The 15,229-nt window shown below is 40.9% G+C and overlaps 1 protein-coding gene across 14 annotated transcripts in view; it reads left to right on the forward strand.

Annotated features, from left to right (window-relative positions):
* The window catches only part of LOC135498546 (neogenin-like), a 139,836-nt gene that overhangs the window by 96,038 nt on the left and 28,569 nt on the right, over window positions 1-15,229 (forward strand). For 11 of the 14 annotated variants that reach the window (XM_064788809.1, XM_064788819.1, XM_064788817.1 and 8 more), the window contains exons 3-11: window positions 3,547-3,721; window positions 3,919-4,064; window positions 4,466-4,753; window positions 6,371-6,385; window positions 7,695-7,857; window positions 8,207-8,349; window positions 8,764-9,039; window positions 13,551-13,764; window positions 14,219-14,364. In XM_064788809.1, the coding sequence (XP_064644879.1) occupies window positions 3,547-3,721; window positions 3,919-4,064; window positions 4,466-4,753; window positions 6,371-6,385; window positions 7,695-7,857; window positions 8,207-8,349; window positions 8,764-9,039; window positions 13,551-13,764; window positions 14,219-14,364 (1,566 nt within the window). The remainder of the gene's footprint in view (window positions 1-3,546; window positions 3,722-3,918; window positions 4,065-4,465; window positions 4,754-6,370; window positions 6,386-7,694; window positions 7,858-8,206; window positions 8,350-8,763; window positions 9,040-13,550; window positions 13,765-14,218; window positions 14,365-15,229) is intronic. The other 3 variants (XM_064788816.1, XM_064788813.1, XM_064788822.1) reach the window with 3 other exon arrangements.

The raw sequence follows: 15,229 nt of genomic DNA on the forward strand, positions 1-15,229 counted from the left end.
AGAAACGCTGACTCAGCATCGCGGCAACGACTTGTTGCGCCGGAGGAATCAATCAGACATTCAGATTGTTGCATCTCTGATCGTTGGGTTCATCCTTCAGACCCATTTGTCTCCACTGCGGTACATTCGGTCCCAGACTCCTTGGCACATCAGGATGTGGTGTTATCTCCTTGACGATTTTCTCATGCTCATCTTTGCGTTGGTTGGAATCTCAATCTGAGATTAGGCTCCGGTTTGGCGGAGACAGAGTCTGGATAAGCTGCAGTGTCGCCATATTAGGAAGACATGATTGCTTTGATGAATCTCCGAGGTCCACTTGGTCATTATCTGAAAAATATTCACTTAGATCTCGTGATCTGAGTAATCTAAACTTGACCATGACTTGTTCAATTCATCAAGTGGTTGGCTGATAGTTTCTGTATTCAATGCAGAAAGCTTGGACATTGAGCAACCAATTGCTTGGACTTTGTGGCACCAGTTCTATGTGATTTCTCCTTTGCGAATAGTCTTGAAATCACATACCGTATGGGTTAAATATACGCTGACCACTCATTTAAAAGTTCTTGATGAGAACTTTCTAATGGTACCATCAGTGAACCTATGGACATAACCATTCATTGTAAAGCTCTTGATGAGAACTTCCTAATGGCACCATCAGTTAACCTATTGACATCACCATTCATTGTGAAACTCTTGATGAGAACTTTCTAATGGTACCATCAGTGAACATATTGACATGACCATTCATTGTGAAACTCTTGATGAGAACTTTCTAATGGTACCATCAGTGAACCTATTGACATGACCATTCATTGTGAAACTCTTGATAAGAACTTTCTAATGGTACCATCAGTGAACCTATTGACATGACCATTCATTGTGAAACTCTTGATGAGAACTTTCTAATGGTACCATCAGTGAACCTATTGACATGACCATTCATTGTAAAGCTCTCGATGAGTACTTCCTAATGGTACCATTTGTGGCATGATCGTATATAGTGTTAAGTGAGACATTTACATTTTGAAATGTTCTCAACATTGCCCAGCTCGGAAATGATTAAAGCCTCTTCCTTCAATGAAGCAACATGTCGCCAAGCGAAATGTAATCTCGATAAAGAAGCTGCAAAACAGACACAAATTTCCCTTAAGAGGTTATGTGGCGTCGAAAGAAGAAACTCTGCCACAATCGCTGGAAAAACAATTTATCATCTCGAATGAAAGGAGATCGACTATCGCCATACGCCGCCATTATTGCGCAATCTGTCTACGATCTCGTCAGATAAAAACCCGCACAAGAAAATGAACCATAGAGCCTCTTAATATGTGGGATAGTTTGTCAATTGCTGAGTGATGCTACTGGTGCCGTGTGGATTTAGCGGGCGTCGTTGGTTCTGGTTGTGTTCTTTTTGTTCGCCTACTTTCTTTCTTTTTAAAACTTGTGTTGTTGAGGGTGGCTTTCGGCAGGAGGTTGAATTCACAAAAAGAGTGCTACTCTGTTCATTTGTGACAGTCAGCGCGGGCCGGGTATGGTTTGTCATCAATTGCTAGGTGATGCTGTTGATTTACTGGGTATCGTTTGCTATGGCTGGGCCTCTTTAACTTTGCTGACAACTGGCATGAAGTTCCTTAACATTTCCTCACATGAATTCTTGGTTGTGGTTAGGGACCGATTGGGTATAACTGGCCCAGTGACTCTAAGGGCAGATTCGGTTTCATTGTTTCTTTCGTTCTTTGAGATGATCTTCTGAGAGATCTTGTCCTAAAAAAGAAATATGTTGGCACCGTTGTGTGATTGTATTTAGGACTCCTGGCGGTGAGGTCATGGGTTCAATTCCATGCTGTGTTCTATGTTGTGGAACTTTATCGACTACTTTTTGGATTCAGAATGCAAACTCGGTGTTAAGGGGTTAAGGGTGATTAAAGTTCACTGGCAATATCAGAATCTTTGATACACAGAACATTATTGGATCTCAAAACAAATCGATTAATATCATTGTCCAGATTCATTGTCTGTGGTCCATTCACCATGAAACAGGCGTGAAATTCCCAACGATTCTAGGAATCCTTGCACATTCAAATTAACAGTGTAGGACTCTCCTGGTGGGTGTGTTTCAATAAAACCTTGCAGAAACCTCTTGTACATTGTGTCACATTGCTGTACAAAATGCATGCAGATCACGCCCGACTTCGGACGAAATGAATATCAATATTGCCAGTGAAGTTTGATACAAATATCGTGCACCGAAATGAATTAATGATAGCATTGTTTGTCCATTGAGATTGAGTAATTGAGTAGGGACGTGGAATTGAATGCTCGGAACTTACTTGAACAATACAGAAATGGCCGATGAGTCATTCTACAGTATTCAGGTATCGAGCTTTTCCGAGTAAATTAGATGGAATTTTTAATCAGTTGTGATGATTGTGATGGGGAGGGGATTTCGTTGTTTGATGCGATAATGAGGAAGTAATCTGGGTTGAGGGACTCGTTTTCCTTGGGTGGGGGGTCATTAGGGTTGGAGGGAGGAAATAATCCTATCGATGCTATGCTGGTAGGGGGGAAGACAGGCTTGTACAAATTTGATGGTTTCGTTTTTGATGTGTTGATGAGGAGGTACTCCGGTTTGAGAGAGGAGGAGTCATCTGGGTTGGAATGAGTGGAACTGATGCAGGCGACCCTTTGTTGGTAGCAGTGGGGGGGGGGGGGGGGGGGGCTTTGGGACTCTGAAAAAAGGTACATTATGCAATCTTTAGGGATTTATCAAATGTCTGATTCCTCATTGGGAATTCTCATGACATGATACAAGGAAGGAAATGCAGAAAAAAGAAAACAAAGGAAAATTAAATCTGTGAATAATTCAGGATATCTCGACTTCAAAGGGTTAATTTCCAAGTCAAGTATATTGCCATTAAGTAGATATGAGCTCATGAAAGCGACACTGAGATCATGAAAGTGACATTCATCATTCGTAGACTCATCGCTAGTCGTCCGTCGTTCAGACTTGCGGAGAAAACAGACCAAGTTGTCATCTTGCCGTCGATAACGCAACGCGTTGCCGCAAAGCGCTATATTTCACACCACGGCCACACAAACGTGACAGATCCTATAAAGTCATTGCCGGCCGTCGCCAGTCGGATTACTCATGTGGCCGCGACTTCATTAGTTAAACTGCTGTTGTCAGAGAGTGACGAACTGCATAAAAACGCAGCCGTTAAATGGTTTGACCCTGACTAAGGGTACACTTGGATTCATTCATATTTTACGATGTTTGGATTCGTTGCGGTTTCAATTCAGTTCGGTAACAATATTGACCTAGAAGTGGAAGAGATTTTACGAGGCAAATATTTGATCAGTGACAGATTATGACAATGATTCCCAAAATTCAACGTCAGTTTGGAGATTTTCGACAGATCAGCAGAGATTCGCGCCAACTGGAGCACCCCTAGCCCCGCCAATGTGTTTAACCCTTTCCCTTCCTTACCACCTGTGATTTCAGAATGACAATTCTCAACTAATGCTCGTTTTAATCTTCCTATTTTACAGTCAGTGGCACGCCAGTTTTCAGCGCATTCACTTTCACCATCGAACCCAATAACACCGTGGTGGACAAGGGTCGAGCAGCCATGCTGAACTGCGCAGCCAAACACACCACACAGACGCCCGATATACAATGGATTCGCGACGGCGAGTTTATGAATTTTGACGCCGATACGAGAAGGTACGTGCTAACTGTTCGAGCCTCGTAGCCAGAAGAGCCTCATAGCCTAGTGGTTGCTGCTGCTGGCTATCACACAATAGGGCCCGGGTTTGATGTTGACGAGTTACGTGTGATGCCATCTAGGAAAGTTTGATTGAACTAATATTTCGACTTGAGAACCAACAAGGCTTATGCTTCTCTATTTCACTTTATTTCAGGCACAAATTACAAAATGGGTCGTTATATTTTGAGACCATCGTCCACACACGTGGTAATCGACCAGATGAGGGCGTTTATCAATGCGTGGCTTCCGTTAACGGGCTAGGCTCCATCATTTCACGATCTGCCACGCTACAAATCTCATGTAAGTACCCCTAGGAATCCTACACTGACAGAGGGAGTCACCCTATCTATCTCGTGAGGATGTGGCCCGAATGAGGAGGTAATCTGGTTTGAGAGAGGAGGGGGGACTGAGGACCGCAGTGGTGTCTGGTGCTGGTGTAAATTTTGAACATCCATCCTACCAGTGTGCTATTCTGATGGCCTGTCTACATGCATAACCAGCTGGAAGAGTGTGAGTTTGAAAACTGATAACCAGCTGGAAGAGTGTAAATCATCCTTGGAATAAATCAGTATTGGTGACCACCTTGAAAAGTAAAACAAAAATGTCATCCCACATCTTATGCTCAATAACTTTCTCAAAACCGCAAAAGAATGAAAGTTCGTTTAATCAACCTCTTCAATTTTGTTGCCTTCCTATTTCAGATTTATCCGCATTCACCGCCGAGCCTGCCGACCTCGTCATGCATCTTGGCGACACCGCCATGATTCCGTGTTTCGTCGACGCGGTCCCGGCGGCCGAGATTTCATGGCTGAAGGAGGAAATGGAACTCACCGAAGAGGAGAACATAAACATTAGAATACATAAAGAGGGCGTGCTAGAAATTTTAAATATACGTTTTCAAGATTTTGGAAATTATAAATGCCAGGCCAAAAATTCTGAGCGTATACGGACGAGCCGGTTTGCGGCGCTGCGGCAGAATCCGGATGTTGGTGCGTATTTAATTTGACGCTAATTTAGACCCCCTTCCCAAAAATTATTCCCCGCCCAAAACATACACTCTTCAACAAAATACCAGTGCCCTAAAAAACAGGCGTTTGTGACCCCCTCTGAATACAATTCTTTGGGGAAAGTGATGAAAACTGAAAAACTATTCTGAAATTTAAAGTCAATTTAAAGCCCTGATTTCAGGATCTATTTGACTGCTTCATAGCTTCATTGTGTTGTGTTTACAGTCGTGTTGTACAAGTTGTCCCCCTTTTCACCTGTTATACCCAGATTCAGCTATGGTATGTGGTGTATGTGACGACATAAGGGTCCAAGGCTGCGTTTATGTAGAGTCCAGGATGTCACGTGTCATATACACTGACACGTGTCACATACACTGACACACTGTCACGTGTCACATACACATACACGTGTCACATACACATACACGTGTCACATGCACTGACACGTGTCACATACACATACACGTGTCACATACACGTGTCACATACACATACACATACACGTGTCACATACACTGACACGTGTCACATACACTGACACGTGTCACATACACTGACACGTGTCACAAACGCTGACACATGTCACAAACACTGACACGTGTCACAAACACTGACACGTGTCACAAACACTGACACGTGTCACAAACACTGTCACGTGTCACAAACACTGACACGTGTCACAAACACTGTCACGTGTCACAAACACTGACACGTGTCACATACACATACACGTGTCACATACACTGACACGTGTCACATGCACAGACACGTGTCACATACACTGAGACGTGTCACAAACACTGACACGTGTCACATACACTGACACATGTCACATGCACTGTCACGTGTCACATACACTGACACGTGTCACATACACTGTCACGTGTCAAATACACTGACACGTGTCACAAACACTGACACGTGTCACAAACACTGACACGTGTCACAAACACTGTCACGTGTCAAATACACTGACACGTGTCACAAACACTGTCACGTGTCACAAACACTGACACATGTCACTAACACTGTCACGTGTCACATACACTGACACGTGTCACAAACACTGTCACGTGTCACATACACTGTCATTGTCACATGCACTGTCACGTGTCACAAACACTGTCACATGTCATGTGTTGTGAGAATGCCCGTTCATTGACTCAGGTTTACACGACAGCTGAGCGGTGTTTAGTAAGACAACCAGTACCAACAGTGAGGTATCAAGTTCTATTCTAAAAACTCCTCACATTTATTGACTCCTGTATCAGTGGCAGCCAAGGTTTGGGCCAAACGTCAATTCTACCCAAGATGTATTTGGCTAGGCAACCACTACCTACAGTGAGGTGGCAATCTACTCCTAAAATGCCTCAAACTTGATGTATTTTTGGCATAATGTTTGATGGTTGATTTGTCATTTATGCTAACTCAGCAGAAGATTTGATGAAAGTCTGTGGTTGTTTTCGAAGTTTAAGCTGCGAGAACCAGGCCTGTGCTGATGCATTATCTGTTATTTTTGTGAAACGATTTTTTAAGATTTTGAGAAGAATGCTTCGAAATTGTTAAAAAAAATTGCATTTGCATGTTTTTTGTAATCAGGAGGTCTGGAGGGGGGTAAGTCCGTCTGAAATTCTCTCCACTCTGGTCAGTCCAATGTTTAGTTAGAGTTGAATTGTGGAGTGATATTCTGTAGATTTAATGATTTTTTGTTGTTCTGTGAAAAGGAAGCATCACTTTTGATCATCACTAACGATATTGAAGAGTAAAAGTTACCAGCTGGATGAGTGTTAATTGATAACCAACTGGAAGAGTGAATCAATAACCAGCTGGAGGAGTGCAATGCTGGCTAGTTGATAACCAGCTAGATGAGTGTAATCTGATAACCAGCCAGCAGAGTGAAAATTTGAGTTTCTTCCGCAATCGGCCTACAGACGTGGTCGTGCAAGAAATACTTATCCAAGAAATGTTTTGATTCTGGTTAAAAATTGAATCAGTCTTGAAACTTCGGATGACCAGTTTGAAATATCGGTGTTGTTCCTCAATTCCCTCCCTTTCTGAAATCCTCCTCAACACATTGTGACTTTCTACTATCTAAGTGTATCACTTCACCTTTTATTCTTCTGCACCAAGGGCCGGGGGGGACCAAGGGTCAAAAGAGTAGAGTGTGTGCGTGTGTGTGGGGGAGGGCTGGCTGCAACAGTATCATGATAGGACTGTCTGCAGTAACACTTTTTGGGCCATTGTCCACCAAATTTTAGTCTGTTTGAAAGAATTGTCCCCAAAATACTTGAAAATCATGCAATATTTTCAAAAGTTACCAAATTGTACACTATTGATCGTGATTTTACACCATTAGTTGTAATTTTACACCATAGGTCGTTGATTTTGCACCAAGACGGTACTCCTATATCAATTTTGAGGTCGGCAGGTCTGTGTCTGGGTCAGAGTCGCACCCTTCCTTCTGTCCCACTCTGATAGCAACTAAATTAGCTAGGCTTGGCTTGATCCCTTGCTACTGATCAAAATGGAAGCCTTGTGCTCTTTCATTTACCCAGATATTGTGCGAAGTTGTGAATCTTAAGTTGAGAGTGATCAGTGTTGTCTGTGAAAGAGTCGCATTATTTTTTTGTGTGGACTGTGAACGTACTCGCCGACACCAACTTGTTAAAGTGTGATCACGAAAAGTAAACTGCCTTGGGCAGCCGGTGTCATAGTTGATCACCGTGACCCCCTAACCAATTGGTAAGGCCTACTTAAAGGCCAATGTAGTGCTGTGCAACACCACTATCTTTTGGTAAACGTGATCTTGTCACATTCCTGAGTTCAACTACCGTAAGTACCTTTTGCCAGAACGATATGAAAAACACTTTAGCAGAACAAATGTTCAATGAAAATACAAGTAACACCACCTATTTTCTTGCAGCTTCCTACCAGGGGGTCAACCCGCTATTTGTAATGTCGCCGCGTGATAAAACAGTCCTCGTCGGCAGTACTGTCAAACTCTTCTGTGGTGCTAACGGTCGTGATCGACAGGGTCAACTGCCAACGATAACGTGGCTAAAAGATGGCGCCACTATTGATATGTCGTAAGTACAGTTTCTTCAAAGCAAATCTGCTAAACTTTCTACTGAAATCTTGTGTAATTCGTTTGCCAGATGCAAATTTTAGGCTGGTGAGCTGCAGCCCAGAGCTACGACCTAAATCTTCTACTGCGAAGCTACAAGTTCCAACCGAATCTTTACCCTCAGGAGCTGCGACTTGAATTTTTTGTTGGGGAGCAACCTCCTTAATCTTATGAAGTGGAGCTACACATGCTAAATTTTACCTCCAATAATTTACAATCAACAGGATTTATTGATCTGACCTTTTGAAGGCAAAACTTTAAGGAATCGATAAAAGTCATTTGTATCTAAATCTGAGTGTTTTACATTTCAGCCATCTTGACAGTCGGTTCCGCATCGTAGGCCAAGGCAGCTTACAAATCGATGGCGTCACGCTCGCCGACGCTGGTGCTTATACATGTCGGGCGAGAAACTTGGAAGAATCAACGGATACAGACGCCATCTTAACTGTCAACGGTAAGTTACGACTTGTATGGATTGGCCGACCTTCTTCCATGGGGAACGTCGCTGGTCTTCTGACGAACATATGACGGACACTTGATTTAAGTGAATATTACCTGTTGGTACAATGCCCCTTCATTTTCAGTACCTGAGTGGAAAGCTAGTATGAATGTAACTTCCAAAATGATGCATGAGTCATTACAATTGAATTCCATTATGAGAGGTTTTTGGTGCCAGTTGGGTTTATTGGCCTGACTCCGTCTTTGGCCCTAGGAGAGTCCACGCAAGCTACTCATGTTTCTCAATTGGTGGGTCTTTTGCCCTAGCATAGACACCTGATACATGGCACCTCTTGGTTTTATATCTCATTCAAAGGACAGGAAAAAGCCAGGAATTTCAGTTCCTTGAAAGCCATAATCTATTTTACAGAGCCGCCAAAATTCATCAGATCACCTCAAAACACATTCGCACAAGTCAACAAGGACATCCAGTTCGACTGTGAAGTCAGCGGGAATCCAAAACCTACCATCCAGTGGATAAAAAACGGTGACATCATCATCCCGAACGACTATTTCCAAATCATCGACAGCCAGAGTTTGCGTATTCTTGGCTTGGTCAACTCGGACGAGGGGATTTATCAGTGTGTTGCGGAGAATAGCGCGGGAAATGTCCAGGCCAGCGCTCAGTTGATAATTGTACAACAAGGTGAGTGGGAGAAATCAGGACGCCAACGGAAAGAATTTGAATTTGCCTTGAAATTTTTTTAGAAATTTGCCATGAAAATTATATATATTAAAAACAAACTTGAGCAATACGATTTACAAAACGTCATACACCAATACATACAAATATTGTAGTATGATTTTGTTGTTGAGTTTCAGTTTGAGCGATAACATTTTGTAAAAAAGTACAGCTTATTGCTCAACATTAAAATTAAAACTAACAATCTTTCTAATTAATTAAAAACACAACAGATGACTCTGTGCATCTAAGAAGACCAATTATGCTTAATTAACAATTTATTTTTATGTTCTTTGAAACTATCTGTTTGTTGGATGAAACCTTGTACTGATAATTTCTCGTTTTATTAATATTCCTAAAAAAACTGTAAGGTAACTTTGTCTAATTTCTTAAGCCCCTTCTTGTTCTTACAGTTTTATCTGGTTTGCAATCTGTCCTTCACAAAAAGTAGTCATTCAAACCCTTAATTTGATGTAATGTCATCATTTCGTGCGCACCTAATCTTGTGATGTCACCAATTTACGTGTTGTTGCCATGGTGACTGAAGGTTGCCATAGTTACCACACTGTTGCCAAGGAAATATGTAAATCTAAGTGGAAAATCATAGCAACCAGGCAGTTGCTATGGAAATATGTTAATTTTAGGCAAGGAAAAGCATGAGGAGTGTATTAACTTCACAAGGATTAGACACCTGAGCTCAGCACTCATAAAACGTCACTCATGCACTCAGCATGATCACAGATGATATCAATTAATGAAGATTTGGTTTTAATTAAACAGAAATTTGTCACATTTTGGATTGTAGTAGAGCTTATCACCATTTTACTTTCAAATAATTGTTACTGTACCATCATGTTTTAAGATTGGGCTTCCTATTCAGTCAAAATTCAAAAACAGCAAGAAAAATTTGTAAAATGATTCATCATGTACAAATATTTCTGCAGGCTGGGGTGAAGTTGGGCAGTGGGGTAAAGCTGATCACCAAACAGGATCCTATTACAGGCTCCTAGATGTCCAACTTAACCCCACTGGCCATCTTCACTGATCTTAGTAGTGTTACTGAGTTTCACAAATGAGCAAATTCCGAGCCCTCTCTCAATGCATTGTGGGTATTAATGGCGGTTAGAGGAGTGTCGACTGATCCCAACCCACACGTCGTGTCGCACCAATATTTGCACTCCCCTCCGGTGATTGTGCCTGCCCACAACCTTGGACACCTGAAGCGCTGCTTTGAATGATTCACAGTTTCGAGATGACAGTTAGATGGCGTTGTTTGGTGCAGCCATTTCACGCTCATTGCCATCAACCAAAAAATCCAAAATTGTGCTTCTTTCAATCAGTGTTTGAAGGTGTAGTCTTGTGGGCAAGCACAACCATTACCCACGGGCAGGATCGCCCGAGGAGTGTTGTACTGTTTTATACACACCATTGATTTCATTGCACTTGCCTCCTGGACTGGTATTTGTTTATTGTGCACCGATATTTTGAAATTTTGGAATTTTTTGAAATATCTGAACGTGTTCAAAACCTCTTAGATTGTTGTATTTCAGGAAAAATATAACAAATTTGAATTTTCTCTTGCTCAAGTTTCAGTGTTCACCGATAGATATTTTGTAAGGAGCTTTGAAAATGAAAAACATTCTTCTTCTAGTATGATGAGAGTCTTGGTGAAAATTGTGACCAGAACTTCAATATTTGGCCACATGAACATGTTCAGATATTATATTTTCCTAGTTATTCCTGGGTATTTTGAAATTTGCTATTTATTCTGAAGTGCGTAGTTTGTTGGTGTAGAATGCATATAAGACCTAGCTTGCATTGGTGGTGGGTGAAACATGGAAAAAAAGGCAACATCAGCGTCAAGAAATGACGGACAAAGAAAGCTGAACGGGGCTCAGAGTTACAAACACACGAAGACAAAAATACAAAAATAATGTGATGAAAAAATAGACCTCATTCGATGGACACAAAATGTGCAGGCCTTTTAAAAACATCACGGCAGCAGTGCTATAATCTTTGAGAGATCACTTGACTCAAATGCTTGATCTTGAAGAATTGCTCTTACAAATTTACTAACAAATTAACAGATTGGACTGGAATCGCGAGTCGGTTGTTTCAATTGTAGAAATTTGGAAAAGTTGCCATCAAATCTCTTGGAATAAAGTTACTGGGGACTGCTGATGATCTTGGGCTCAGTTACTGTTCTCTTGTCAAACATAACATTTGGCCAACTTGAAAAGCAAGCAATGCTCTGTGCAATTGAGGTAAGCTCATTAATAGCAGAACGAGTGATTCTGTTAATTTGGGTCGTCAAGAATCAATTCGAGTCAATTTGAAAACCTGGGCTTTTCCTCAGATATTTGCATTTGTATGTCTGCATGTCGGCATGGAAGGGTTAAAATCGCACGCATTGCATGCTGCATCTTAACATAGTATTTTTTCTCAAAAATGCATGAATTCCGACCGAAATTATTTATTTCATTTTCCTAACCCTCAATTATTTTTTGTTTACCTTTTATGTTCGGAGCACCTCACATACACACTGACAAGGGTTAATAACATGAAAAGAAATTTATTTCAAGATTTTCAACATTTTATCTAAAAGTACCCCCTTAGTTTAAAATCCTAAAGTTTAATTTGCATTTGAATCCTGACCTCAATTTTGAATTTTGAAAAAAATTAAATATGATCTTATCACGTAAACCCCCCTTGATTACTTTTATAAAAGACAATTATTTTGACTTTGAATGTAAATTTTATGAAAATGGAAATTTTGTTTAAAAAAATGTTTTAAGTTGATTTAGAATTTTGATCTGAATCGGAATCTTAGCTTATACCTCTTTGTGCAGAATGTTGAGCTACGAAATTTGCATAATTTATATTTTGATAAAAAGTATGATTAAAGATTATTTGGAATATCATTAGGTTAATATAGAGACCAGTAGATTTAGAAACAAAAGTTCCATCTGAAGTATTAGGACAGACTCTTGCAATTTTTGCACATCCTTTTCAAGATTTGCAATGTACATCGTTAGCTGTTATGATTGTGCATTTCCTCAGCACAGCGACTCATATCTATGCTTATATCTCGGTGTATTTTGAATATTTGTACTTTATATGTGCGCGCTGCAGCGCCGCGGACACACCACCTGCGCGACTTTCCATGACATCATCACTTTTGGTGTAGTTATTCTACGACATCATCACTCTGGTGTAGTTAATCAATGACATCATCACTTTTGGTGTAATTAATCTTAAACATCACTCTTGGCACACAGACCTCTGAAATCATCACTTTTGGTACACAAAACTGTTGCATCATCACTTTGGGTGAAGTTAATCTACGACATCATCACTTTTGGTGTAGTTAAGCTATGACATCATCACTTTTGGTGTAGTTAATCTATGACATCATCACTTTTGGTTTAGTTAATCTATGTCATCAGCACTTTTGGTGTTGTTAATCTACGACATCATCACTTCTGGTGCACAGACCTATGACATCATCAGTGTTGTTATCATCAGCAGTCCAAGCAGTGGCTTTTTTAAATGCACCACAGCTCTAATTTAATCGTTAACCTAAATGACCTATAAGGTTACGTTTATATGTCATCAGATGATGACAACAACACCGTCTTTAAAAAATTTTTTGGCGAATGCGATGTTTAGTTATTTTAACCCTTTCATGAATGGTAGACGAATGTAGAAATGAACTTGTTGAAAACTTAGCGATGCATTGTTTAGATAGAATAGCGAGAATAGTTTTAGACAAAGACTGATAGACAGAAACACAGCAATACAAAAAATATGTCTGTTCAAGAAAAAAAACACGTCTCTGCGCCCAAAACATACATGTCCATATTGGTTTTAACGAAAACAGACCATGTTTAGTCCTCCAAAAGACGTCATTGGTCTGCCGACGGTCAGGCACTGGCGAAAAATGACGCAACTCACCACAACAGAGGTCGATCTCACAAAATATTCAATCCTGTGATGTCACACAATGTAAATGACGACCTTCATAGACAGCGTGGGTTTTTTTGGTGGGAATGGCCAGCGAAACATAAATGGGCCAAAAGAAGCCATTAGTCGACTTGTTATCTGCTGAGAAGGTTTCTACACTTTAAGCTCTCAACCTGTGGGGTCTCGGCTTTCGGTTGACTCGTAAGGAAGTAACTTCCAAAACAAATCAAACACATAAACAGTTTCCTAAATGCAATTAGACTATATTTGGAGATGATGAATTGTTGGGTAAATTTGTGGGAACTAAATTCCAAAATTATCAAAATCTAATTCTGTCGATACTGCTGCGATGTTTGCTATCAAAGCTAGACGCTAGGTCTAGCCACCTGCGCTGCTGCGCGAAGCATCCCTAGTTCACACACGGTGGTATAGGAGGCGCGCCTGTATGCATGTGCTTGTCAGCTTGGTTTTAGTTTGTTGTTTTTCCGTTCGTTTTCCCCCGGGACACACAGACACATCTCAACCGACCCAACCCACCCTTACGACCGAAAATAATGTAGGTGACACCAAGGCCAAAACGGAGGATCTACCGTCGGGGCCGATGGATCTTAAGCCGGTGATCGTCTCGACACGTTTTGTGACGTTGACGTGGAAGATTCCTCAACGTACCGGGCCGACTGAGATTATCGCCTATTCGGTGTATTGGAAGGAACAGCGCTCGGCAAGGTGAGTAGAGGTCTAGTTATGCTAGTGTACGCTTTCGGTCATCCAGGCATCTAAGATGTAGGCCTACTAGACAGATTTTGATACGAGAATGATGTAGCGAAGGTGTGTCTTTCATATCTGGTATTTCTAGAAACAGTGATACGAAACAATCGACGTGATGACATCAACCTGAAAAAACACCTTCTCACTAACTCCATGTAGGACCTTTCCTGTCCCAAGAATTGAGCCCAAGCAAAATAACAGCGACCTCGACTTGGCACTAGGGTATTTCATTGTTCTGAGAGAGACATGACGTCAATTTTGGCTGAGTTTTATGTCATTTTGATGCATACCCTATTGAAACTCAGCGGCACCCTTTGGGATCCTATTACCGGATCGCCATTTGCACCGAAGCATCAAAAGTGACCAATGTTTCTCAAAAGATAAAGAACTTGTATCGCCTCATCTTATCCAGGGAGCGTGTCCTCAACACTACATCACCGGAGGCGAACATCCAGCATCTGAAACCAGCTACGAAGTACGAATTCCGTGTCTTGGCGTACAATCGCCTTGGCCCGGGGACGGCGTTCGCCAACACGCAGCTGGAGACGCAACCAGAAGGTTTGTAACAGTTTCGGGAGAAGATGAAATTTGAAGAAAAAAGAACAAAATTTGAAATTTTTCATGTTGGCGTCATATGGCTTGATTGAAATATCTAAATCTTATTGTTGAGAGTTCGACAGCATCTTCATCTCTCCTGAAAGTCATCTCATCCTGAAAAGCAATCGCTCTTCTTCAAACCAGAAATCCTCTACCTCACATATGCACTACAATAGATACTGCCACAAAATTCCACTCATATCAGTAATTTCTTTCAGACACACAAAAAGTATTCCCAGTTTTATTCAAAAGTTTTTTGCTTGTAAGAAATAACAGTTGAGGATATTCAGAGGTGATTAGTCCTGCAAGAACAAGGCCTACTTCTGTTTTCAAAAACTCAAATATTTATGTTGTTCTCTGGCTTAATACTTCTTCAACTTCTCACATCATGTTTTGCCTGCCCTTTTTACACAAAACAAAGAAATTAGCTTATCAACCTTTAAATTCCTCAGTATCAAAACTACTAGTTGGGCATTAGTACATAAATTAGCAAATAGTGTCATAAATCTGCATAGATTTGCATATATTTGTGCAAATTAACATATATTTCCATGCAGAAATATTTTTATAAACCTCTGAATTCCTCAATATCGAAACTACTAAGTTGAATGGTGTATGCATGGAATAGGTCGATAGATCTGAAATTATTGACCTCTATCCTGTAAAGTAGAGTAGAATATCTTTTTAAATCTTCATGGACTGATAGTGACATTGTTGCCAAGTGCTAAATGTTGCAGTAGTCCCAAAAACCTACATGTACCTTCAAGAACTGGTTGAAATTTCCACAAACCAATTTTCAAAAGAGTAGAGCTTTCTGATTGGCTCA

The sequence above is a fragment of the Lineus longissimus genome, chromosome 14, assembly GCF_910592395.1.
Source record: "Lineus longissimus chromosome 14, tnLinLong1.2, whole genome shotgun sequence".
Lineage (NCBI taxonomy): Eukaryota > Metazoa > Nemertea > Pilidiophora > Heteronemertea > Lineidae > Lineus > Lineus longissimus.